At 43.1% G+C, this 25,834-nt stretch overlaps 1 protein-coding gene across 1 annotated transcript in view; it reads left to right on the top strand.

The window, feature by feature from the left end:
* The first annotated feature begins 3,853 nt into the window (after positions 1-3,853).
* Positions 3,854-25,834, top strand: part of tpx2 (TPX2 microtubule nucleation factor) — a 39,709-nt gene continuing 17,728 nt past the window's right edge. The window contains exons 1-8 of the mRNA XM_060836250.1: positions 3,854-4,159; positions 7,809-7,958; positions 12,437-12,539; positions 16,962-17,072; positions 17,682-17,774; positions 18,664-18,800; positions 19,907-20,064; positions 22,774-22,951. Coding sequence (XP_060692233.1) covers positions 4,060-4,159; positions 7,809-7,958; positions 12,437-12,539; positions 16,962-17,072; positions 17,682-17,774; positions 18,664-18,800; positions 19,907-20,064; positions 22,774-22,951 — 1,030 coding nt within the window. The 5' untranslated portion in view covers positions 3,854-4,059. The remainder of the gene's footprint in view (positions 4,160-7,808; positions 7,959-12,436; positions 12,540-16,961; positions 17,073-17,681; positions 17,775-18,663; positions 18,801-19,906; positions 20,065-22,773; positions 22,952-25,834) is intronic.

The following is a 25,834-nucleotide window of genomic DNA, read 5'->3' as shown; positions in this document are numbered from 1 at the left end:
GATGGTCACCACACCCCAAGTGAGGGGAGAAGTTGAGAAGGAGAGTCCTTCTTGTAATTTTAGCTGATGTGGAAATTGAACTCATGCTGTTGGTATCACAAACCATTTGCACTAACTGGCCTTCTTTGCCATCCAATATGATTATGGCTGATCATCCAACTCAGTACCATTTTTCTGCTATTTCCCTGTACTCTTTGATCCCTTTAACCTGAAGAACTATATCTAACTCATTCTTGAAAACATTCAATGTTTAGACCTTAAGCACTTTCTGTGGCAGAGAATTCCATTGACTCAGCACTCTCTAGGTGAAGCCATTTCTGCTCATCTCATTTGTAAATGACCTATCCCATTATGAAAGCATAAAATTACAAAGGAATATTCAACTAGAAGAAGTTGAAACTACTGTAGTAGAATAATGCAGAAGTTATACTGAAGTTATATCAAAACCCTGGTTTGACCACACTTGGAAAGCTGTGAATAGATATAGGCACCACACCTTAGGATGGTTTTATTAACCTTGGAGGAAGTACAGGTTGTTCTGCTATAACACGCATTTCGTTAATGTGAATTTGCCGTAATGCGATTGACAAATTAGGGACACAGTTTCTAAAGTGCAAACTCTATAAAGTGTGTTGACTGTAATGCGATTACATTGCCAACACTTTAAGAGCTGTTTCTAAAGCATGATTCTTCTATAATGCAAGGTTGCACAAGAACACAACCATCACGTCATAGAAGAACTACTTGTACAACATAGATTTCTAAGCATATCTGTCTTTCAGTAGTTATGATGAGAGATTACACTAATTAGACATGTTTTTTCTAGAATTTAGAAGGTCAAGGGATGATCTGATTGAAGTCTTCAAGATATTTACAGGAAAAGACACGGTAGATCAAGATAAACTATTTCAAATGGTTGGGGATTCTCAAGGGGCATTGTCTGAGAATTAGGGCCAGACCATTCAGAAGAGATGTTAGGAAGCACTTCTACACGCAAAGGGTGGTAGATGTGAAACTGTCTTCCACAACAGTAGTAGATACTGGATCAGTCGTTAATTTTAAATCTGAGGTAAATTCTTTTTGTGAAGCGAAGGTATTAAGGAATATGGGCCAATGGCAGGAATAGAGCTAAGCTCCAGATCAGCCATAATCTCAATGAATAGTGGAACAAACTCGAGGGGCTGAATGGCCCACTCCTGTTCCTTTGTTCCCATGTCCTTGGAGTATGACCCTTTATTCTGGACTCCCCAGTTATTGGAAATATATTATTAAGTTTACCCTGTCTATTCCTATCAGCATTTTCTAGGTTTCTATGAGATGTTCCCTCATTCTTCTAAACTCCAGTCAATATAGTCTTATCTGATCCAATTCTCTTCATACATCAGTGGTCCCATCTGAGGAATCATTCTGGAACATCTTTGTCACACTCCCTCCATAACCAAAACATTCTTCTATAGATAAGGAGATGAAAACTGTACACAATACTTCAGGTATGATCTCACCAAGGCCTCTACAATTGCAGCAAACCACCTTGGCTCCTGTACTTGAATCTTCTCACATTTGTCTGCATTGTTCTTTATCTGCCATTTGTCTCTTCACTGCCTGCCGCCCCTGCATGCTTACTCTGAGCAACTGGTGTACAAAGATACCTAGGTCTCATTGCACCTTCTCTCTCCAAATTTATTGCCATTCAGATAAGAAACTGCCTTCTTGCTTTTCTACCAAGTGGATAGCCTCACATTTATCCACATTATACTTCATCTATGATACATTTTCCCGTTCACACAACTTGTTCAAATCACACTGAAGCATCTCTGCACCTTCCTCACATCTCCCAACCAGCGTTATGTGGTCTGCAAAGTTAGAGATAATATGTATTATTCCATCATCTAAATCAGTTATATTGCTTATTGCTGGGGTCCAAGCATTGACCCCTGCAGTACCCCACTGGTCAGTGGCCATTCATAAAAAGACTTGTTTATTCCAACACTTTGTTTTCTATCTGACAATCAGTTCTCTATTCATATTAGTTCGCTACCCCAAACTCATATGCTCAGCTCTTTGTGGGACTTTATCAAAAGCCTCCTGAAAGTCCAAGTAAGTTATATTCACTGGTTTATTCTTATCTATTTTACTTGAAATACTTTGGTAAAATGATTTTCCATTTGCAGATGTATGCTTTTGTCTGATCCTGTCACTGTTTGCCAAGTACTCTGCTATTAAATCTTTCATAACAAACTTGCACTTGGAAAACAGTAACAGGATCAGACTGTTTTTATTGTCTAAGGATCTTAATGAATTTATACAGTGCATCTCGTAGATGGCACACACTGTTGCTGCTGAGCATTGATGGTGGAGGGAGTGGATATTTGTGGATGTGGTGCTAATCAAGCCAACTGCTTTGTATATTTATGTTGTAATATTTAAATTACTTGCTTAAAAATCACACAACACAAGGTTATAGTCCAACAGGTTTATTTGGAAGCACTGGCTTTCGGAGTGCTGCTCCTTTGTCAGGTGGTTGTGGAGTACAAGATCGTAAGACACAGAATTTATAGCAAAGGTTTACAGTGCGATGTAACTGAAATTATATATTGAAAAAGATCTGGATTGTTTGTTAAGTCTCTCATCTTTTAGAATGGGCATGTTGGTTTCAGTTCTTTCATATGTAAATCTCAACTTTTTAAAAAGTTACATTCTGTCGGCCCAGATAATGTACTGAAGGTGTGAGCTTCCCTGTCAGAGACTGTCTGTGCCACAATGGATTTACAGAATCTTACATGGTTTCATGCAGTGTTTGAGCAAAGTAAGATGTAATTCTGCAAGTACAAATTCACCCCACAAACTTATATGTATATGTGTGTGTGTGTGTGTTGGGGGGGGGGGGGTTTGAGTGCCTGTGAGACTTACAAAGGGTATAAGTCTGTGAGAGTGTTCCAACGCAGACTTTGGGGTGGGAACAATGGAAAGTGGCTGAGCAGAGGCTGACAGCCAAGTTTGGTAGCCATGAGAATGGCCTCAACCAGGACCTTGGATACATGTCATACTACAGTTGACCCCATTGCACTATATACACACACACACACACAGCCACACACACAGACACTCCTACACATACACACTCCTACAGACACACACTCACACAGACCCTCAATCATATATATGCTCACAGATACACTCCCACACTCGACTACTCGCAGACAACCACCTGATGAAGGAGCAGCGCTCCAAAGGCTAGTGCTTCCAAATAAACATGTTGGACTATAACCTGGTGTTGTGTGATTTTTAACTTTGTCCACCCCAGTCCAACATCGGCATCTCCACATCATAAGTTACTTAACTGTTAATGGAGGTGCAACACCTAGGCAAGTAGTGAGCATGCACTCCTGCCTTGCAGATGGTAGCAGGGTCATTAATGAGAACCCGGGGTCCGGAGCTGCTTACAATTGACGGAGTATGGGTCACGCATTCTCACTTCTGATTGGTCAGATTAAACCTCGGCCTGGTGACATTGTGGAGGCTGATTGGCTAACTTCGACTCTCTAATACGGGATGCAGTGGCTGATTGGTTGCGGTATAATGGAACGATGTCCGAGGAGCCGGAGCCTGGCTGGACTTTAGGCCCGGGGTTCGGCTCGCTGACCCGGGGTAGGGGAGAGAGGCGGTACCGGGTACCGGGCACCGGGTACCGGGCACCAGGCACGGAACCCGGCCGGGAGACCCTGTACCGTCTCCAAGGGAACAGCCAGGCAACGTCACCCAGACGGATAGCCAATCAAGGACTGGTGCTGTGTCGAGCGGGCTGTGATTGGCGAAGGGAAATTCAAAATTCAACCGTTAAACGGCGAAGGTTCTGAGCGAGGGAGCGGGAAAGGCTGAGAGAGACGGACAAGTGTGTGTAGAGAAAGAAAGAAAGAAAGAAAACAAACCGGATAGATACAGACAGACAGACAGACAGACAGACGAGAAGAGAGAGAAAAGGAAGGAAAGAAAGAAAGAAAGAGGTGGATAAGTTTATGAGAAATAGACAGGTACAGAGATAGACACAGATCCGGAGCCATGGCGGACTCGCCGGTGACCTGGAGTTACGATGCACCAACTCACATCGATTTCAACAACTTTCAGGAGCAGGATGATCCGGCCGCGGACCGCTGGTTCGGTAGGAACCGGGGCAGGGGGGAACGGGGACGGGACGGTGAATCCCCTCGCCGATCCCGATTACTCTTCATCCCTACCCGCGGCCTGATCGCTGTGCCCCCTTCCCCCATCCCCAATCCAGTCACCCATTTTTACCCGATCACTGCCCCTCCCTCCCGGGAATCTTTACACCCCTCTCCCACCACCCCCCCCCCCCCCAAACTGGGGAATCTCCTCCATCCCCCCCCCCCAAAAAAAAACTGGGAATCTCTTCCTTTCTCTCCCCTCTCCTTTTGATTGCTTCCCTCTCTCTCTTCCCCCCCGCCCCCCGTTGATTTGAGGGGTGCAGGCAACACTCGCCCATATCCTTTGTCCACCCGGCCCAATTTAAATTCCCTTCCCGCCTCTTCTTTCTTCACCCCCCCCCCCACCATCCCAAACACTACCCCCCCCCCCACCATCCCAAACACTCCCCCCCCCCCCCCCCACCATCCCAAACACCCCCCATCCCAAACACTCCCCCCCCCCCCCACCATCCCAAACACTCCCCCCCCCCCCCACCATACCAAACACTCCCCCCCCACCATACCAAACACTCCCCCCCCCCCCACCATCCCAAACACTCCCCCCCCCCCCCCCCCACCATCCCAAACACTCCCCCCCCCCCCCCCCCACCCCAAACACTCCCCCCCCCCCCACCCCAAACACTCCCCCCCCCCCCCACCATCCCAAACACTCCCCTCCCCCCCCACCCCAAACACTCCCCCCCCCCCCCCACCATCCCAAACACTCCCCCCATCCCAAACACTCCCCCCCCCCCCCATCCCAAACACTCCCCCCCACCACCATCCCAAACACACTCCCCCCCCCCCCACCACCACCATCCCAAACACTCCCCCCCACCACCATCCCAAACACACTCCCCCCCCCCCCACCACCACCATCCCAAACACTCCCCCCCCATCCCAAACACTCCCCCCCCATCCCAAACACTCCCCCCCATCCCAAACACTCCCCCCCATCCCAAACACTCCCCCCCCCATCCCAAACACTCCCCCCCCATCCCAAACACTCCCCCCCCATCCCAAACACTCCCCCCCATCCCAAACACTCCCCCCCACCACCATCCCAAACACTCCCCCCCACCACCATCCCAAACACACTCTCCCCCCCCACCACCACCATCCCAAACACTCCCCCCCCATCCCAAACACTCCCCCCCCATCCCAAACACTCCCCCCCATCCCAAACACACCCCCCATCCCAAACACCCCCCTCCCCCCCCATCCCAAACACCCCCCTCCCCCCCATCCCAAACACCCCCCTCCCCCCCATCCCAAACACTCCCCTCCCCCCCACCATCCCAAACACTCCCCCCCCCATCCCAAACACTCCCCCCCCCCCATCCCAAACACTCCCCCCCCCCCATCCCAAACACTCCCCCCCCCCATCCCAAACACTCCCCCCCCCATCCCAAACACTCCCCCCCCCCATCCCAAACACTCCCCCCCCCCCCATCCCAAACACTCCCCCCCCCCCATCCCAAACACTCCCCCCCACCACCATCCCAAACACACCCCCCCCACCATCCCAAACACACTCCCCCCCCCCCCACCACCATCCCAAACACTCCCCCCCCATCCCAAACACACTCCCCCCCCATCCCAAACACTCCCCCCCATCCCAAACACTCCCCCCCCATCCCAAACACTCCCCCCCCCATCCCAAACACTCCCCCCCCATCCCAAACACTCCCCCCCCCCATCCCAAACACTCCCCCCCCCCATCCCAAACACTCCCCTCCCCCCCATCCCAAACACTCCCCTCCCCCCCATCCCAAACACTCCCCTCCCCCCCCATCCCAAACACTCCCCCCCATCCCCCATCCCAAACACTCCCCCCCATCCCCCATCCCAAACACTCCCCCCTCCCCCCCATCCCAAACACTCCCCCCTCCCCCCCATCCCAAACACTCCCCCCTCCCCCCCATCCCAAACACTCCCCCCTCCCCCCCATCCCAAACACTCCCCCCTCCCCCCCATCCCAAACACTCCCCCCTCCCCCCCATCCCAAACACTCCCCCCTCCCCCCATCCCAAACACTCCCCTCCCCCCATCCCAAACACCCCCCCATCCCAAACACCCCCCCCCCCCCCCATCCCAAACACCCCCCCCCCCCCCCATCCCAAACACTCCCCCCCCCCCCACCATCCCAAACACACTCACCCCCCCAACCATCCCACACACTCACCCCCCCCACCATCCCACACACTCACCCCCCCCCCCCGCCACCACCATCCCACACACTCTTTTCCCCCCCTCCCCACCATCACACTCACCCCCCCACCCCCCCAGGCATTAACCACTCAAAGATTAACCCTCAAACCCGCTGCTCTTTTTCTGTTCTCCCGTCTCCCCCTTCAGACCCGAATATCTCCTCCACCAGCCTCCCAGACACACACATGCAAACAGTCACCCTCCGCCCTTGGAGCCACTCAGTGCTGTTCCCGGGGTGATTCTCGACGTGTCAGTGCTGCCTCTGCAAGGTTACCGATGGAAATATTCAGAGGATACGGGTCTCTTTGGCACAAGTTTTGTTCTTCACTGAAATCATCTGCCTCCATGGCATTTCCTTTTTATTTTGCTTGAAGGATCTCTATCTGTGACAATTTGTTGACCAAGAGCCTATCGTATTTTTAAGAGATTTTTAAGTCTCGGTATTTTTGTTCCGTTTTAAAAAAAAAACTTTTTTCTCTCTTTGCTCCAAGTGATTATTGTTGGTTATGGTCAGTTCTGGATACTCTTCCGTCCCTACCCCACCCTCTCCTTCGAATCCTTTCAACAAGTGGCGACGTAACCATCTTCATGACTTGATCGAAAAATCGCTCTATATCTAAGTGCAATACTCCAGATAGACTTTTCCAGCTATAGAGGTTTGAATAGTTTCCGTTGGACAAGGAATCACAATTACTATGAACGATCTTCCTTTTAACTGTGCAGACTTGACACACCCCTCCTCAGCCTCTTTTATTTTGAAGAATGTCCCCATTTCTGTATTCAAATTCTTTAGGTAATAGTTAAGGTTCTGTTAATCTCTAAACTTTTTTTGATTTTAAATTTTGAGGTCCATTCAATGTTGATCTGGCTCTTTGTGTACGTTGTGTTCCTCGTTGAGTATTTCCCTCATGTACTCTGTATAACATGCTTTGCGTGCTGGACAAGCAGATCAAAACCTTTTACTATACTTAGACCCATGTGACATTAACAAAATTTTTTTTAAAGGGCATAACTTCAGATTCATTTTGGCTGCGTATTTTTTCAGTTGAGCTATTAGTATCTGCGACTGCTGCCCAAATCTTGGCTGCTGCTTCTGTTTTTGGTAGGGTAGTTCTTGATGTGGTTTCCAGCCTCTCGAGTTTTCAGCTGTGTCTATCCGTTATTTTTTTTCTTCTCGGGATTTGGCGTTCTCTTGGTCCTAAAGGATGTTGAGAATTTGTTTACATTGTCGTACAAGATTTACACTCGAGGTATTTTCAGGGCACACAGAGACACTGCCTGCTGCCCTTATTTGTTTTGAGCATTGACTTGAAAGGACTTGTTCAATGCAGGAATTGCAGAAAAGATGGACTCCTTTAAAAAAAAAGTTATTGTATTTTCTCCTCTTTATATTAGATCAGCAAATTGAGCAAGTTGGGATGACAAAGAGCCCTGTCCCTTTGGGAGTTCCTGTCATCCATAATCAGGCTTCAACGAAAACTTCAAATGAGCTTTCTTCTGAAACAACAAATGAATCAAGCTCTGTATTGGATGAACACAATGAAGGTAATGCATCTGCATGTAAGAATTTAATTTTCTTTTAGTAACACAAGTTTATGCAAAATTAACTATCCTTGTGGCAAATCTGCTTGCACTGACTTGTACCTTGCATGAGAGGTGAGATGTTTTGCACACATGAGGTGATTAAAATAGTTAAGGAGGTGATATTGGATGTGCTCTGCACCTGAAGTTGATGGGCGCCATGACTGCATGAAGTTGAGCTCTGAAGTCATCTAGACTCGAAATGTTAGCTTGCTTTCTCTCCATGGATGCTGCCTGGCCTGATGTGCTCTCTAGCACTCTGTTCTTGACTCAATCTATGAACAACAAGAAAATTATGGTGGTGCAGAGAATTGGAGAATTGCAATTATTATACTGTTCATAAAAGCTGTGGAGATGAGCACATGATCAGGTCCTGGCCACTTTGAAGGTGTAGTGGGAATGGTTCACAAACTTTTAGAAGCTATCATAATAACAAGATGATTGAGTGTGGGCGCAGTTGTTGAAGCACAGGATGTTAGTATTCTGAGAGCAGTTTCAAGGCCAGATTGGCAGAGATGAATTGTAATCCATAGTGAAATATAATGAAGTATGTCTTTAACATCTGGGGAAGATTTGCTGAGAAATCAATAAGATTGCTCTTGATTGTGTTTGCTATCGTGGGTGTGCTGTTTGTCTGTTTACTGTATAATATGAGAGAAATAAGCTTTTGTTTTATAATTGATTGTATAGTAGAATCAGTTGTTTGTTCAAATCCTGTAGCTTTATTCTGTTAAATCCCCATGATTTCTGCTTAAAGTTTGATTTTTACAGCATGGAGAAAGGTCTTCAGCTCATCGTGTCCTTGCAAGTAATCAAGTATTTGGTTAGGCCATTTTTGGAATTTTTGTGTGCAATTCTGGTCTCCCTCCAATAGAAGGGATGTTGTGAAACTTGAAAGGGTTCAGAAAAAAATTTATATGAATGTTGCCAGAGTTGGAGGGTTTGAGCTATAGGGAGAGGCTGAATAGGCTGGTGATCATTTCCCTAGAGTATTGGAGGCTGATGGGTGACCTATTATAGAGGTTTATAAAAATAATGATGGGCATGGATAGGGTACATTGATAAGGTCTTTTTCCTGGAATGGGGTAGCTCAAAACTACCCCATCCCAGGAAAGAGGGCATAGGTTTAAGGTGAGAGCGGAAAGATTTAAGGGGAACACTTTACGCAGAGGGTGGTTCATGTATAAAATGAATTGCCAGAGGAAGTGGTTGACGCTGGTGCAATTACAATACTTAGAAGGCACCTGGATGGATATACGAATAGGAAGGGGGATTTGGGCCAAATTCTGGGAAATAGCCTAAATAAATCTAGTTCGCATGGATGAATTGGATTGAAGGGTGTGTTTCTGTCTTGTACATCTCTTTGACTATATCTTTAATAGCAATGATATATCCTCAAGTGTCAATCAGTGCCCTCATCTCATCTGCCTTATTTTCAGAACTCCTTATGGCAAAATAAATGCTATCCAGAGTTTTCAAGCTCCCTTTGTCTTTTCTGCCTGCCAGGCTGACTGTCCTCTGCAGCTGTCCATGCATCACTCACTGCACCTCCGTGGATTACCCCATTATCCTTCTAAGCGACACTTGCTGTCTCAGACGCACCATTGTGGTTCAAGTACAACCTGTCAGACTTGTCCAAGTCTCACCTTCCCTCGGAATTAACCAAATGACCTTGAAACTGCTGCACCAACACTTCAGCCACAGAGTTATCTGGTTTATCTATCATTTCTTATACTCCAAATTCTAGTAGAATCTCTCCCCTCTTTCTGCCTACGTTGTTGATATCGACTTGAGCCATGACCTTTTGACTGTGCACCCTCTCCCTTTAGAATGTACTGTAGCTTTTCAATAACATCCTTGTCTTCGTCTGTCAGCTTCTTCTTTCCTCTTTTCTCTCACCTATCTAAAGTTGACCTCTGACTTGTCCTTTAGAGGAAATCTAAGAGCACATCTTTGGACTGTGGGAGGAAACTGGTGTACCCTGAGGAAACCCACCCAGACATGGGGCGGCACAGTGGTTAGCACTGCTGCCTCGCAGCGCCAGAGACCCGGGTTCAATTCCCGCCTCAGGCGACTGACTGTGTGGAGTTTGCACATTCTCCCTGTGTCTGTGTGGGTTTCCTCCGGGTGCTCCGGTTTCCTCCCACAGTCCAAAGATGTGCGGGACAGGTGAATTGGCCATACTAAATTGCCCGTAGTGTTAGGTAAGGGGTAAATGTAGGGGTATGGGTGTGTTGCGCTTCGGCGGGTCGGTGTGGACTTGTTGGGCCAAAGGGCCTGTTTCCACACTGTAAGTAATCTAATCTAATGTATAAACTGCACGCAGACAGTTGGCCAGGGCTGCAATTGCAGCCAGGTCCCTGATGCTGGAAAGCAGCAGTGCTAACCATTGAGCCACAGTGCCTCACTGGAAGTTGCTTCAGAAGATCTTGGGTGGAGGCAGTGTACAGACAGGAATCTTTCACTTCATCAAATTGACCTGACTAAAAAGAGGGATTGGGTTGGATAAACGGATTTAGGAGAGATTGACAAACCACTCGCAAATAACATCACAAAAAGCAGCCCTCCTTTAGATTGCTCCTTTGCTATATGGTGGGGAGTCCAGGAGTAGGAGAGAGTGCAGCAGGGAGAACCTTGGAATCTGGCGTAAATGTATTGGTTCTGGGTGATCAGTAAGCTATTTGCAGTCACAAAGCACATATCTTTCTCCAGAGCGAGTATTTAGTTTGGGAAATTTTGGAAGCCGTGTTGGAACTCAGTGCAAAGTGGAGAAAATGATTATTGCTATTTTTTTGAATTCGTAGTTCATGAGGGGCATGGATAGGGTAAATAGACAAAGTCTTTTCCCTGGGATCAGGCAGTCTAGAACTAGAGGGCTTAGGTTTAGGGTGAGAGGGGAAAGATAGAAAAGAGACCTAAGGGGCAACTTTTTTCACGCAGAGGGTGGTACGTGTATGGAATGAGCTGCCAGAGGAAATGGTGGAGGCTGGTACAATTGCAACATTTAAGAGGCATTTGGATGGGTATATGAATAGGAAGGGTTTGGAGGGATATGGGCTGGGTGCTGGCAGGTGGGACTAGATTGGGTTGAGATATCTGGTCAGTGTGGATGGGTTGGACTGAAGGGTCTGTTTCCATGCTATACATCTCTTTGACTTTATAACTGGATATTTTGAAGCCCAGGTCAAGGGTCCAGAGAAAAGTGACATCACAAATAAAATGCAATCAAGGCATACCGAGTGTTGTACTTAAATACAGGTAGTATACAAAACCAGGTAAATGAGCTTGTGGTGCCGATTGAAATTGGCAGGTATGATGTTGTAGGTATCACAGATATGGCTGTAATGGAGTCAAAGCTGGGAACTAAATATACAAGGACGTGTTCCAATGAAAGGACGTGCAGAGGGGCAGGGTTGTCTTGTTAGTAAAAAATGAAATTAACTCAATAGCAAGAAGTGATATAGAGTTGAAAGTTGTAGAATCTCTGTGGATGAAGTTGAGGAACTGCAAAACAATAAAGACCCTGACTGCGTGCATGATGGCTCAGTGGTTAACAATGGTGCTTCGCAGCACCAGGGACCAAGGTTCGATTCTAGTCTTTGGTGATTGTGGAATTTGCAGATTCTCCTCTTGTCTTGGGTGGTTCCAGTGGGTTCTCGGTTTTCCTCCTCCAGTCCAAAGATGGGTGGATCACTATGTCCAGTGATGTACAGACTAGGTGGGTTAGCCATGCAAAATGCATCGTTATGGGGATAGATAGGTGAGGTTGGTCTGAGTGGGATGCTCTTCAGACGGTCGATGCAGACTTGATTGGCTGAATGGCCTCTTTGCACATTCTAGGGATTGAGTTATGTACAGACCCCCTAGCAGTAGTCAGGATGTGGGGAGGAAAATAAATCTGGAGAAAGCAAGTGCATTTAAGAAAGGCACTTACAATAATCATGGGAGTTTCAATATCCAGGTCAACTGGGAAAATCAGGTTGATAGTAAATCTCAAGGTATAGAATTCATGGAATAGATGAGAGATCTCTTTTTTTTTTAAGCAGCTTGTGATAGAACTGACGAGGACATAGGCATGTCTGAATTTGGTGGTGTGTAATGGAGCAGACTTGATTCGGGAGCTTAAGGTGAAGGAACACCTAGAGGGCAGTATGAAGCGGAGAAACTGGAATCTGATGTAATGGTATTACAATTTAGTAAAAGTAATTACAATGACATGAGGAAGACCTGTTCAAAGTTGATTGGCAGGGGAGCCTTGCAGGGAAGATGGTCTTAGTGAGTTTTGAGAAGATGGTAGAGGAACAAAGGTAGGAATTTCTGGGGGTGGTTTGGGAGATACAGCAAAGATTCATTCCAAGGAAACTCCACAAACAGGGAAATAACACTTCAAAACGAGCTTGCTAAATTCCTTGTTATTCAGGCTTGTTTATTTCTTCCTGTAGAAGATACCGCTAATAGACCTCCGCATAATCTGGTTACTACCTTGGAAGCATGGAAAGATAACCCCAACAAGAGTGTTCCTAACAAAGTAGTGCCACTGAGGAGGTAAGGAATAGATCTGTCCAAATGTATGACTGCTCCGTATTACAGCCTGTGGCTTGTGGGGGGAGAAAAAATTCCCAGTTTTTGAGTTGGTTACTGATTAGCTGTGCTAATTTATTGTACAAAGTTAAGGCTGGCAATGGACAGCTGTAAGTGCTTTTGTTCAATGAGTGACTAATAGTCATCATTATACAATATGAAACAGAGCCTTTGGTCCAACTCATCCAAACTGATTTTCCTAAAGTGAACTAGTCCCACGTGCCTGCATTTGGCCCATTTTGCTCTCAACCTTTCTTATTCATGTGTTTGTCCAAATTTCTTTTAAATGTTGTAATTGTACTCTCCTCTACCACTTCCTCTGGCTGGTTGTACCATATATGCACCACCCTCTGTGTGGACCCTTTTTTAAAATCTTTTCCCCCTTCATCTTAAACCTGTGCTCTGTAGCTTTGGACGCCCCCCCATCCCCTCCCGTTCACATTTTCCATGCTGCTTATGATTTTAAACCATTTATAAGATTACTGCTCAACCTCCTACACTCCAGGGAAAGCAGTTCTGTGCTCTCCTTCGAACTCAAACACTCCATCTCAGTGACATCCTTGCAGATCTTTTCTACACTGGTTCCAGTTTAATAATATCTTTCCTATAGCAGGATGACCAGAATTGTATGCAGTATTCCAAAAGTGGCCTCAACAATTTGCTATACAGCTACAATGTGATGTCCCAACTCCTATACTCAATATTACGGCCAATGAAGACAAGTGTGCCAAATTCTGTCCTTATCACCCTGTCTACCTGTGATACCACTTTCAAGAAACTATGGACCTGTACGCTTAGTCTCTTTGTTTGACAGCACTCCCCAGGGCTCTACCATTAACTGTAAGCCCTGTCCTTGTTTGTCTTGCCAAAATGCAATACCTCATATTTATCTAAATTAAACTCCATCTGTCACTTCTCAGCCCATTGGCCCAGCTGTTCAAAATCTAATTTGTATTCATGGACTTTACTATCTGTAATGCTGTCAGTTTTTGAATGTCAGTTTTAACTTGCTGTCGACTAAAGTGGTAGACATCAACAATGAACGTCAGTGTACCTTCACACGCTTTCACACTTGGACTCCAGTTGTTCCAGGAGTTGATGTACCGCTTTTGGAGGACTATTATAGGTAGACAATGAATACATGCTTTGCTACTGATGGTCAACAATAAGTCATAGTCATAGAGCAGTACAGTGTGGAAACAGATCAACTTGTCCATGCTGACCAGATATCCCCATCTGCCAGTATTTGGTCCATATTTCTCTCAACCCTTCCTATGCATATATCCATTCAGATAACCTTCTAAATGTAATTGTACCAGCCTCCACCATTTCCTCTGGCAGCTCATTCCATTGTGATAGTGACCACAATTCTGTTATGTTTACTTTAGCAGTAAAAAAGGATCGGTATAAACTGCAGGGCAAGGATTATTGCTGGAGGAAAGGCAATTACGATGCGATTAGGCAAGATTTAGGATGCATTAGAGGGAGAAGGAAACTGCAGACCTGGGCACATTTGAAATGTGGAACTTATTCATGGAACAGCTACTGCGTGACCTTGATAAGTATGTACCTGTCAGACAGAGAGGAAGTGGTTGAGCAAGGGAGCCGTCGTTTACTTAAAAAAGCTAAATCTCTTTTTTTTTTTCAAGAGAAATAAGGTTTATGAGTCGTGAAGGCTCAGTTTAGGCACTTGAGGGTTACAAATTTAGCCAGGAACGATGTAAAGAAGAGCCAGGAGGGGACATGAGGAGAAGTTGTTGGCAGATAGGATCAAAGAAAACCCTAAAGCTTTGTATAGGTATATCAGGAATAAAAGAATGGCCCAAATCTTTCTCTAGTCAATCAAGGACCATAGTGGGAAGTTGTGCATGAAATCAAGGAGATAGGGGAAGAGCTATATGAATTATTTTTTCTTTTTTCCTGTGAATACTGACCATATTGTTGAGGACAATACTGAGATACAGGCTACTAGACTAGATGGGATTGAAGTTCACAAGGAGGAGGTGTTATCTATTTTCACACTTTCTAGAATTGCTAAGTCCCTTGGGCTGGATGGGATTTATCCTAGGATTCCCTGGGAAGCCTGGGATGAGATTGCAGAGCCTTTGGCTTTTATCTTTTTGTCGTTGTCTACAAGAATAGTTCCAGAAGACTGGAGGATAGCAAATGTTGTCTCCTTGTTCAAGAAAAGGAGTAGACACTAGTAATTATAGACTAGTGACCTTGCTTTGGTTGTGGATAAAATGTTGCATAAGGTTAGAAGAGATAGGATTTATAATTATCTAGAGGAATAATTTGATTAGAGATAGTCAACACAATTTTGTGAAGGGTATGTTGTGTCTCACGAACCTTTGTTGAGTTCTTTTGAGATGGTGACCTAAGCAAGTAGATGAGCGTAAAGCGGTTGATGTAGTGTATATAAATTTCATTAAGATATTTGATAAGGTTCCCCATGGTAGGTTATTGCACGAAATATGGAGGCATAGGATTGAGGATGATTTAGCAGTCTGGATTATAAATTGTCTAGCTGAAAGAAGACAGAAGGTGGTAGTTGATGGGAAATGTTCATCCTGGAGTTCAGTTACTAATGGTGTGCCACAAGGATCTGTTTTGTGTCCACTGTTGTTTGTCACTTTTATGAATGGCCTGGATGAGGGCATTGTAGGATGGGTTAGTAAATTTGCAGATGACATTGTTTGGTGCAGTCGTGGACAGTGCTAAGAGAAGTTACAGGTTCCAGAGGGACATATAGTTGTAGAACGGGTCTGAGAGGTGGCAAATGGAGTTTAATCTGGAAATGTGTGAGGTGTTTCACTTTGGAAGGAGTAATAGGAATAAAAAGTACTGGGATAATAAGATTCTTGGTAGTGTGAATGAGCAGAGAGATCTGTGTCTATTACATGGAATCCTGAAATTTGCCACCCAGGTTGATTGGGTTGTTAAGAAGGAATTTGGTGTGTTAGCTTTTATTGGTAGTGGGATTGAATTTTGGAGCCACGAGGTCATGCTGCAGCTATTCAAATTTCTTGTGTGGCTACACTAGTATTGCGTACAGTTCTGATCACCTGCATTTGTAGGAAGGATGTAGAAGCTTTGGAAAGGGTTCAGAAGAGATTAGCTAAGATGTTGCCTGGTATGGAAAGAGTCTTATGAGGAATGGCTGAGGGACTTGAGACTGTTTTCATTAGAGAGAAGAAGGTCGAGAGGAGATTATATTGAGCCATAAAAGATAATCAGAGGGTTAGCTATGGTGGAGAGTGAGAGCCTTTTTTTTTCTCTTGGATGGTGGTGGCTAACACGTGAGGACATAGCTTTAAATTGACATGTCAGAAGTAATTTCTTTACTCAGTAGTAGGGGTGTGGAACGCACTGTCTGCAGCAGTAGTAGACTCACCAACATTAAGGGCATTGAAGTAGTCACTGGATGAACATATGGATGAAATTGGAATAGTGTAGGGTAGATAGGCTTCAGATTGGTTCCACAGGTTGGTACAACATCTGGCCGAAGGGCCTATGCGCTGTAATGTTCTGTTATTCACCCTTTGCATGAAAGTGTTGCCCCTTAGGTGCCTTTTAAATCTTCCCCTCTCACCTTAAATCTGTGGCCTCTAGTTTTGGACTCCTCCCACCATTGGTAAAAGACATTGGCTCCTCATGGTCACCCCTCCGCCTCTGTCTCTCCAGGGAAAACAGCCTTGGCCTTTTTAGACCCACTAGTATCAAACCCTCCAATCCTGGCAACATCCTTTTGTAAATCTTTTCCGTACCCTTTCTGTATCCCAAATTTCACAATATTCTTCCTATCACAGGGAGATGATCCAATAGTGGCCTAACCAATGTCCTATACGGCTGTAACATGACCTCCCAACTCCTATATTCCATGCACTGATCAACAAAGGCAAGCATACCAAATACCACCTTCACTCTTGTCTATCTGGGATTCAACTTTCAAGGAATTATGAACCTGCACTCTAAGGTCTCTTTTTGTTCAGCAACACTTTCAGCATATACGTCCTGCCTTGATTTGCCTTTCCAAAAAGCAACACCTTACGTTTATCTAAATTCAACTCCATCTGATCAAGATCCCATTGTACTTTGAGGTAACCTTCACTGTCTACTACATCTCCAATTTTGGTGTCTAAAATGAAATTTACTTTAATGATAAGTGACTTTCCATGTGGCTTAAATATTACTTTTTGATTCCAAATATGCAATGTGTGGGAATGAATGCAAAGAATTAGAAAGAAACTGAGAAATTACTGCTCACTCAAGCCACAGCAATGTTTTGAAATGTCTAAGTGTTGACATGACTGTGTAATTTTTTTTACTTATAGTATTGTACTATCTTTTAGATCTTAATTTGTTTAAAATTTTAATTTTCACTAGATCAACTCGACGAACATCTGAACAATTGAGAAAGCAGTTGGGCAAAATTAGAGATACAAGGTCTAAGGAGTTGGAATCTTCTGAGCCTCCGGTTAACAAAAAAGCCAAACTGTGAGTTGCTTTATTTAAATTTGTTCCTCTTTGAAGGAATTTGCATGATTGTGAGTTTGATGGGAAGTGCAGGAGGAGAATGAGTGTTTGGCCTCCTAATTGACCACTAAGCTTGTTCTTCTGTTTCCCTGCTTATGTATTCCCTTGCCTGAGAGTGCCATAATGTGAATGTTAGAATGGTTCTAAGTCATTGTTCTTGTACTTTGAGCAGGGTTTGTAAAATGTTGCATGTGTCTCATGAAATCTTAAGTTATTGTTGGCTTCTTGTTCTTTTCTGGCTGCCTGTTTTCACAGTCGTTGTCTTTGTCAAATTTAAGGGTTCCTGGGAAGTTCTCAATGAGGGATGCATAGTTTGCTTGATGTGTTCCTAATTGGCTGGTTTTGCAATCATACTTCCACTGCAACATAGGGTTAGCAATGTTACAAAATTACTCTGCTTTATTGGTTTTCTAAACTGTCATTTTGAAGCACTCACTAAGTAAATTTGCTTGATGGTCACTTAAGCTTCTTGTTCTGAAAAGACAGATGTACCCAGCTGACAGCGATTTTGTTTGAGCTATATTGCTGCAGAGGAATAAAGCAAAAAAAAAACTCTTGTATTAAATCTAGGGCTCTGACTGGGAAGAGCTCTGGGAGTAGAGCAGGGAGCATGTCTAGGACTCGAACTAAATTGACTTTGCCTGGCACGCCAACAGTTCTCAAGTAAGTGTTACTTTTGTTGTAAAGAATGTACTGCCTTCTAAGTTGTCTTGGTTCTTTGTGTTTTTTAAATAGCAAGTTCCGGAGAGATTTGAGTTTAGCTTGTGTTACTTTTTTAATGTGAATTTTAAATGTGTCAAGTTAAGGTTTCAGATTGAAATATAAAAGCACTAAGTGACTGCACCAATTTGTTCTCTTGTTAATGGACCATTTTCTCAATCTATTAGAGCAGCTGGGTGTACTATGTAATATGTTTTTGTTGGAGACTGATTTATGTAGTTGTAATTCCTCCTGACTTCCAAAGCCCGTTGACAATCTTCCCAGCACAAGTCCGAAATGTGATTGAATAGTCCTCACTTGCTTGGATAGGTGTAGCTACAATAACACTCCAGTTTGATACCATCCAGCAACCATTCCACCACCTTCAAGATTCAGTCCATCCTTCATAGATGTATGGTGATAAGTGTGTACCATCAACAAGATGCATAACAGAAACTTGTCAAGCTTGTTTTGGAAGCATTTTCCAGACCCATAACTTTGTCACATTTTTAAAGGACAAGGCCAGCAGATACATGAGAACAGTACCGGCAAGGTGTTTGAGACGTGTAACATGCTGCCTTGGAATTGTAATTGCCCTTCTTTCACTGTCGCTGGGTCAAAATTCTGGAACTCCCTTCCTAACAGTGTTGGGGGTTGAACTCATCATCATAGCCTCCTGTGTTTCAAGAAGTTGACCTTGTGTAGTCGAATTGGGATTTTGCAATAAATTCTCACCGAGCCAGTGATACCCACATCCATGTAAAAGTAAAATTTAAATGGTATGATTTGACAACGTGTTTCCATATTAGTAATAGAGATTTTATATATTGATTCATCAACTTTTATCTGACAGGAGGAAGCAACATATGGGGTCAAAAGGAAAAAGCACAGAAGAGTTGGAAATGGAAAAAATTGCTCTATTTCAGAAAGAAGTAGCAGACCAGAGAAAACTTAATGAGGAATCACTGAAACTGGCCATATCTGGTGCAGGTACACTAACCAAGCTAAGGTTGGAAGGAGAATTATTTTTTCCTTTTTTTTTAAATATATGCAAGCTAGATACAGTGATCTAGCATTACATGAACTGTTAGTGTGATTTTGATAGCAAGCATCAATCTTTCCCACTTACTAACAGAAATTATGTAGTTTAGTATAGTTTATCTTCTAAGTCTGCATAACTCATGATGCCCCATGCCATGAAGTTTTGAGGACCCTTTATCAGCACACTGATTTTACCAACTGATTGACAGGAAAAAGCTAACACTTAAGTTTTATGGCAGTGCAGAAACTGACTGAAGTTAATGCATGTTAAAAGATACACTTTTTTTTCAATTTCAGTTTTGATTTGCAATATGGGAGCTATACTCTGCCTTGTTATTTGTACTTGAATATATCAGATTGAAATAAACATTGCAAGGACATGACACTGAGCACTTTTTTAGCTTTTGGGCTGTTAAAGTTATCATTAGGAGACTTTTTTTTAGAAAGCTGCACAATTTCATTTAGATGTTGCAAGATAATCGCTGAATATGCTGTCTCAAATTGGGCAATTTGAGAACAGATTTGTGCAAACAATTCTTTAAAGCTATTTGTAATTATCAAAGCAAATGTTGTAGCATTGTGAAGGATACACTACTTCTGTATTAACAGAAGTTTCATGTGGCCTTTTTCTGCAGCTGCATCATATTTAATATTGCTTACTTCGTGAAAGTGTGGCTGACACCTTGTTAAATTTGTTTGGCTATATATGCATTTTTTTTTTCAAGGCTGACTTGTGCAAAACCTGAGATAACCTTTTTGGAATGCTATCCAAAGATGCGATTTGGAGAAAATGTGAGATGTAACAATTTATTGTACACCATTGCAGCAGATTAATAAAATGCCCAGTCTCACCAGCCTGAGAGACATGAAGTGCATATTTAATAATTTTTTTCACTTCACCATGAATAACAATGCCTTCCATTAATCCCCTGGAATAACTGCTTAGGTTCTTCTAAACTAAAGGATTAAGATAAACTTTTAAAAATGTATACACTACTAAGAAGATTACTGTTTAATGTATTGCTTCCAGCTTTTTTTTTATTTTTGCTTTTCAGGTCAGAGCAAGAAAAGAACACACATCCCACCTACCAAACCAATGGATATCAAGTTTCACACAGATGAACGCATTAAAACGCACAGTGAAAGCCAAGTGGACAGAGTATACAAGGAAGTAGACTTCACCAGTGAACTACGTAAACATCAGCAATTTTCTGTGAGTAGGTTTGTTATTATCACTAGATCTATGGATTGTACATTGTATTATGATGAGCAGGTAATTAGGTGAGATGTATTGTATAAATTCTGTTCCACTTTTTCCCTGGTAGTTGTGGGGCAAATTTTAAAAATGGAAATATCAGTTGAGCATCAGTTGCAATCATAAGTAGATAAACCATTCCATAAGCAACTTGTGACTTTTTATTTTACTCCAGTTTTTGGGTGTTTGGTGCAATGTTGTCATAATTATTATTTTGGTTTATCTGTCTCTAAAGATTTCTGATAGCAGCCATCCTCCAGAATCTTCTTGGATTTGTCTGGCTTTTGTTATCAATACCAAGCTTGTGTTTATCATTCCTTGTTTGGGACTTTCCTGAGAAGCCATCTTCTCTAACTTGTGATACCCACCAGATACCCACAAACTATTGCAAAAATGGCTTCCTGTTTTTATGTTATGACTGAGGTATTGCACACAAGTTAAATCCTTGTGTTCCTGAAATGGCCACGAAAGTTAAATATCTTATGAAGTTTACAAAGTTCCCTAATTTGCCTAGCTTTCAGACCCAGATCAAAAGAAAACCCAGACAAGGTTTCTGTATTGAACAAGAATCTTCCTCTGTCGCTCTTTAAACTGTTTATGCAATGTTGAACCATAATGCTACTGATCTAATACTACATTTAGAGTTGATGAAGCTCTAATTCCCCTGCAAAGGCACAGACAGGGTAAAATAGATTATGGTCAAATAGGAAATATAGCTCAATAGTCTTGTTCCCAGGTACTGTTGTCAAGGTTTTATTTGACTCTTCAGGCAGGCTTGCACATTGCTTCAGTCGTCATCTGTCTTTCATCAACCAGTGGAAGCAAAGGTGACTGGGTTATTAAAAAGTTTTCATTTTCAGTGAAAAGTCACAGCATAAAGCAACTATTGCAGGAAATAAACTGTAGCTGCACAGTTGTTGGCATGCAAGCAGATCTGTCATTGATAACTGTTCGCTAAATCGTAGATACTTCAATTAACTTCTTGTTGTCAAGTAAAAACATCTGTATGCTCCTTTGTCTCCAAATTGTTTGCAGCCCTAACTTCAATTACTGCTTCTTCACTGTTCTTTTTTGTAATGTCTGGCATGGGTGTCAGAGGACCTCCTTTCAAAACTACAATCACTGTTTTAAGCAAAACTGATTTTTAAAATCGCTGTTTCTTCTTTCAGTCCACAGCTTTTTAAAAACTCTGAATAAAAATACATGGTGCTTGCATGTAAAATATACTTGACCACTCTTATTTTCTTCTAAGTGTGAGAGTAGAATGGCTGTGAAAATTGAAGGGAACACAAAAGTCTTCATCTGACATGTAAATAAAGTAGATAATTTTTTTAAATCAACCTGTTCAGATGTGTTATGACCTGTGGGGAAGGAGGGACTTGATCATAGGCTTTCTGGCCCACAGGTAGGGGCACTAGCACTGCACCACAAGATGTCAAATGGGATCAAAAGTATCTTTCCCCACAGTTGAATGTCAAAGCACGATTGACTATTTCTGTGCAATTTTGAACTGGGGACCCTTTTTTTGTGTTTTCTTGTTTTTAGATGAACGTACTACAAAACCGTTCAGATTTAAGGTTTTGGGTGAGAGTTTCTGGGCAGAAGGGGAGGATGAACTTTTTTGTGACAAGTAGTAATGATCTGTGGTGAAGACAAATTATCTCTGAATTTGAGCAAGGAAATTCAATTGTGACTTGAAGGAAACAAACTTGTAGGGTTATGGATATCGAGTAGGAGGTTGGGACTGACTAGAAGCTCCAAGAAGAGCCATCTTAGGCTTGATGTATAAAATAGGTACCTCCTGAGCAATAAATGACTGACTACCATTTTTCAATTCACTTTATGTTGCGATCATAGAGTTTGTTGGGCTTAGGATCTCGGGAATTTCAGATATACCTCATCATTATTGACTGATTTATGCAGATAATGTTCATTGCCTGTGAGGTTCTGCGTTGTGCTGCTGCTTTTTCAGTGCTTTGATGTGCCCTGGAAGTAGGGAAGCAGTGTTAAGTATAAATAATATCTTTGGGAAGGTTCTAGTTCTTGACTATGTTTGGCTGACTTTCAGATTGGTCTTGGTACATTCTGTTCTATAAGTTGGCATGATCTTGTTGTCAACTGTGGCTCAGTTGGTAGCAATCATAACTGAGTCTGAAGTTTGTGTATAAGTCCCACTCTGGAACTTCCAGTATGAAAACCAAAGTTGACACTCCAGACAGCACAGCATTTACTTTGTACTGTCTTGAAGTGCCATCATTTAGATGAGTTGCATTTAACCAATGCCCTTTCCATTCCCCCAAATAGCAGTGTTTTGAAGAGCAGAGAGTTATCCCCTGTGTCTAGCCAACATTTATCCCTCAGTTGGCATCCCAATGAATGATGTTTTGGTCACTTTTTCACATTGCTGATTGAAGTTGGCTGTGTGCAAATTAGCCATTTCCTATATTACAGACAACACTTAAAAAGTGCTACTTCATTGTAAAATGCACGGGAATGTCCTGTGGCTGTGAATGGTGTTATTTAAATACAATTTTTTTTTCTTTCCGTTTTGACCCATATTTGAACCATTTTGAAGTGTTGACAACCAACCATGTTAATGTATGTTAATTTGCTTTATTTGCAATGTGTATTGTCTGCTTTTGATAATACTGGCTACTTGCTGTACAGACACGTGGACACAAAGGAGCTACAGTACCAAAGCCTTTCAACCTATCATGTGGGAACAAAAGAAAGCATGAGGCTACAAACTCCCAAGAATACGTTTCTCTGGCACAGCAGGTAGAAGCATTTCAGTGTCGTACTCCATCACGCTACCAGCTGAGGAGCAGTCATCAGGTGGAAGAAGGTAATTTGAAGTTCCGCCTGACTTTAAACAGATGACCGAATCCTAAAATCAATCTTTACCCTGCTGTAAAGATTAATGTGCCTATCAGCCATATTTTTTCAGATTCTTTGAAACATGCTTGGTAGATCATCCATCTTAGAATTTAATTCTTTACAAGATCTTTCTGTATTGGGTGACTGCACTAAAAGAGCACATTAGCTTCTATTCGAACAGTTTTCCTTGCACTTCAGATTTAACAACACAGCATCAGTTTTTAAGTAACCTGAGAACAGTAGACAGTGATAAATTACATCCAATGCATTATCTGGATTGTCAATATATTGGTATTCTACCCTGTAATAGACTAATAAATGAGGTCCAGGAATGTGGAGAATGGATTGCTAGCTGCCTTTTGAGATAGAAAACAAAGTGGGAATAAAAGGAAATTGTACAAAGTGGCTGAAGTTAGGCTGCTTGTTTTGCAAGGGTCCATGCTGGAGCCACTGTACTCATAATTGACCATTTAATATCTTGCATTATATTTTTGATCCCAAAATTTGTGGATGGCACAAATGGATGAAGTGGGGCATGATCTTTAAAACTAAGAGGGCAATAGCAAATTATAGCTATTTGTTTATAAAATTGGCAAAATTGCCAATAATTGGCATATGAAGTTGAACACATATGAAATTGTATGTTCTTGTTATGTCAAATTGCATCATTTATTGCTCAGATGCCAGTACAGTGAAGTACAGGAACCAAGATCTTGAAAGGGCATATCCATTAGTAGCTACCAGCTGGGCAAGACCATAACACAGCAAACCAGCACGATGCTTTTATTCCCAGAGAAAGAGATTTGGAAAGAAGGCAAAACGTCAAAAAATCGTATTTTTACCATTGTTTGATCCCACATTTTAATAATGACAACCAGGATGGTATGCAGTATTATCTAAAGGATATTGGCACTGTGTGAGGGTGCAAAGAAAATTTGCATTGATAATGCCAGAAATATATATATCTCGAGGAAAGACCTGCTTCGCTTCCCTGGGGGAAGGGTAGGCGCAGGAGCAAAGCTCCTGCCGAACCGCATGCAATCAATCCCAGGAACCATGATTGGAAGTCGCTGTTGTGACCTTGGATGGCTGTGTGCAGCCAGGAAGAAAATTGGATGGAGTGCTGCTCAAGAGTGATGAACAGGTGTTTTTAAAACAATATAAAGTTTTGGTGGAGTAAATGCAGTCTCATGGGGAAGAATATAATGAGAAGTTATCAGTGTAAATAGTGGCTAACGCATCCAATAGGGAATTTATGAAAAGCTTTTGCACTCTGAAATTGAGTGTGGAACTTCATATCTGAATGAGAGCATGATAGCTGTATTGAAAAGGAGGCTAGAAAACTATCCTGACATTACCACCTGTACCGATCATTCCCAGATCCTGGACAATTTTCCAGACTGGATAACCCCAAACTCTTAATATATCCTGGCTCTGTTTCTTCACCTACTCCTTTTGGGAGCTTAATTTAAAGAATCCGATTTTCTTCCAGACCAAATGGACTTTGGCTCCATTTTTAAAGCACACATAGCCAGGATTTTTGAATTAACAGCACATGTCCACATAATTAGATTAGATTACTTAGTGTGGAAACAGGCCCTTCGGCCCAACAAGTCCACACCGACCTGCCAAAGCGCAACCCACCCATACATTTACCCGTTACCTAATACTACGGGCAATTAGCATGGCCAATTCACCTGATCCGCACATCTTTGGACTGTGGGAGGAAACCGGAGCACCCGGAGGAAACCCATGCAGACCCGGGAAGAACGTGCAAACTCCACACAGTCAGTCACCTGAGTCGGGAATTGAACCCGGGTCTCAGGCGCTGTGAGACAGCAGTGCTAACCACTATGCCACCGTGTCGCCCAATTAGAAATGAGTTATCCCAAAAGTAAAATTAAGTTATGTGAGGAACAGATGTGTGTTGTGGTCATTGTTGGATTGTGCTAGTAGAGTTGATTTTTTTTTGCCAGTTGAAGAGTCGATTTTCAAAATCCTTTGATTAGTAGGCTGACTGGTTTACAATGCTTTAAGAAGTTTCCTTTATTTACGTCTAGAGCAGGGGTTTTTATTGGCTGTTCTCAAGATTTGGTTTCCACCGTGTACTAGACACAGTCCATGGCTTAATGTGTAAACTGGTGTTGAAATTTAAAAAAAAAATCTGTTCTTGTATATTCCTGCAAGTGGAAACTACAAACCTGCCAGTGTCCTTAATGGTTTGCTGTAGTTATTCTGAACTCCGAACGCATCTTAGTGGGCCTTGCATTTATCCCCAAAAGACTTCCCATGTGCTTTTTCTTTTCCCCTCCTGCTTCATCTTGATGTTATTGTTGAAGTTGCAAGTGACATTATCATGCCAGATGTAAAGCTGTTGTGTACATGTGAAATATGTCATTGTCAGAAATTAAAACAGACCTGCAATTTGTGCTGCCATGTTCCTTTTACTTGCTTCATGTTAACCCTTTCTCACTTCAACCCGATTCCTTGTTCTGTCCATCTCAAAATTCCAACTAGTTAAGGATTCAGTTAACAGATCTCTGTCAACCCATCAATGAGAGAAATTCAACTGAATTTTCACTGTAGAATAACTGGTTGACTGAACCCGATCCCTTTTTCATTATTGTTCCCCTTCTGATTGAACCATACAAGTTCCTCAGACAGAGGTTTGAACAGTCTAAGGTTGGCATGGTGGCTCGGTGGTTAGCATTGTTGCCTCACAGTACGAGGGACCCAGGTTCAATTCTGACTTCAGGCGTGTGTCTCTCCCCCATCTTCTCTCTCCCCCCCCCCCCCCCCCACTTCTTTTCTTCCTTCCCCCCCCCCCCCTGGTTTCCTCCCACAATACAAA

This window comes from Hemiscyllium ocellatum, chromosome 15 (genome assembly GCF_020745735.1).
Source record: "Hemiscyllium ocellatum isolate sHemOce1 chromosome 15, sHemOce1.pat.X.cur, whole genome shotgun sequence".
In the NCBI taxonomy this organism is placed as follows: domain Eukaryota; kingdom Metazoa; phylum Chordata; class Chondrichthyes; order Orectolobiformes; family Hemiscylliidae; genus Hemiscyllium; species Hemiscyllium ocellatum.
This window is presented reverse-complemented; position numbering and strand designations above follow the sequence as displayed.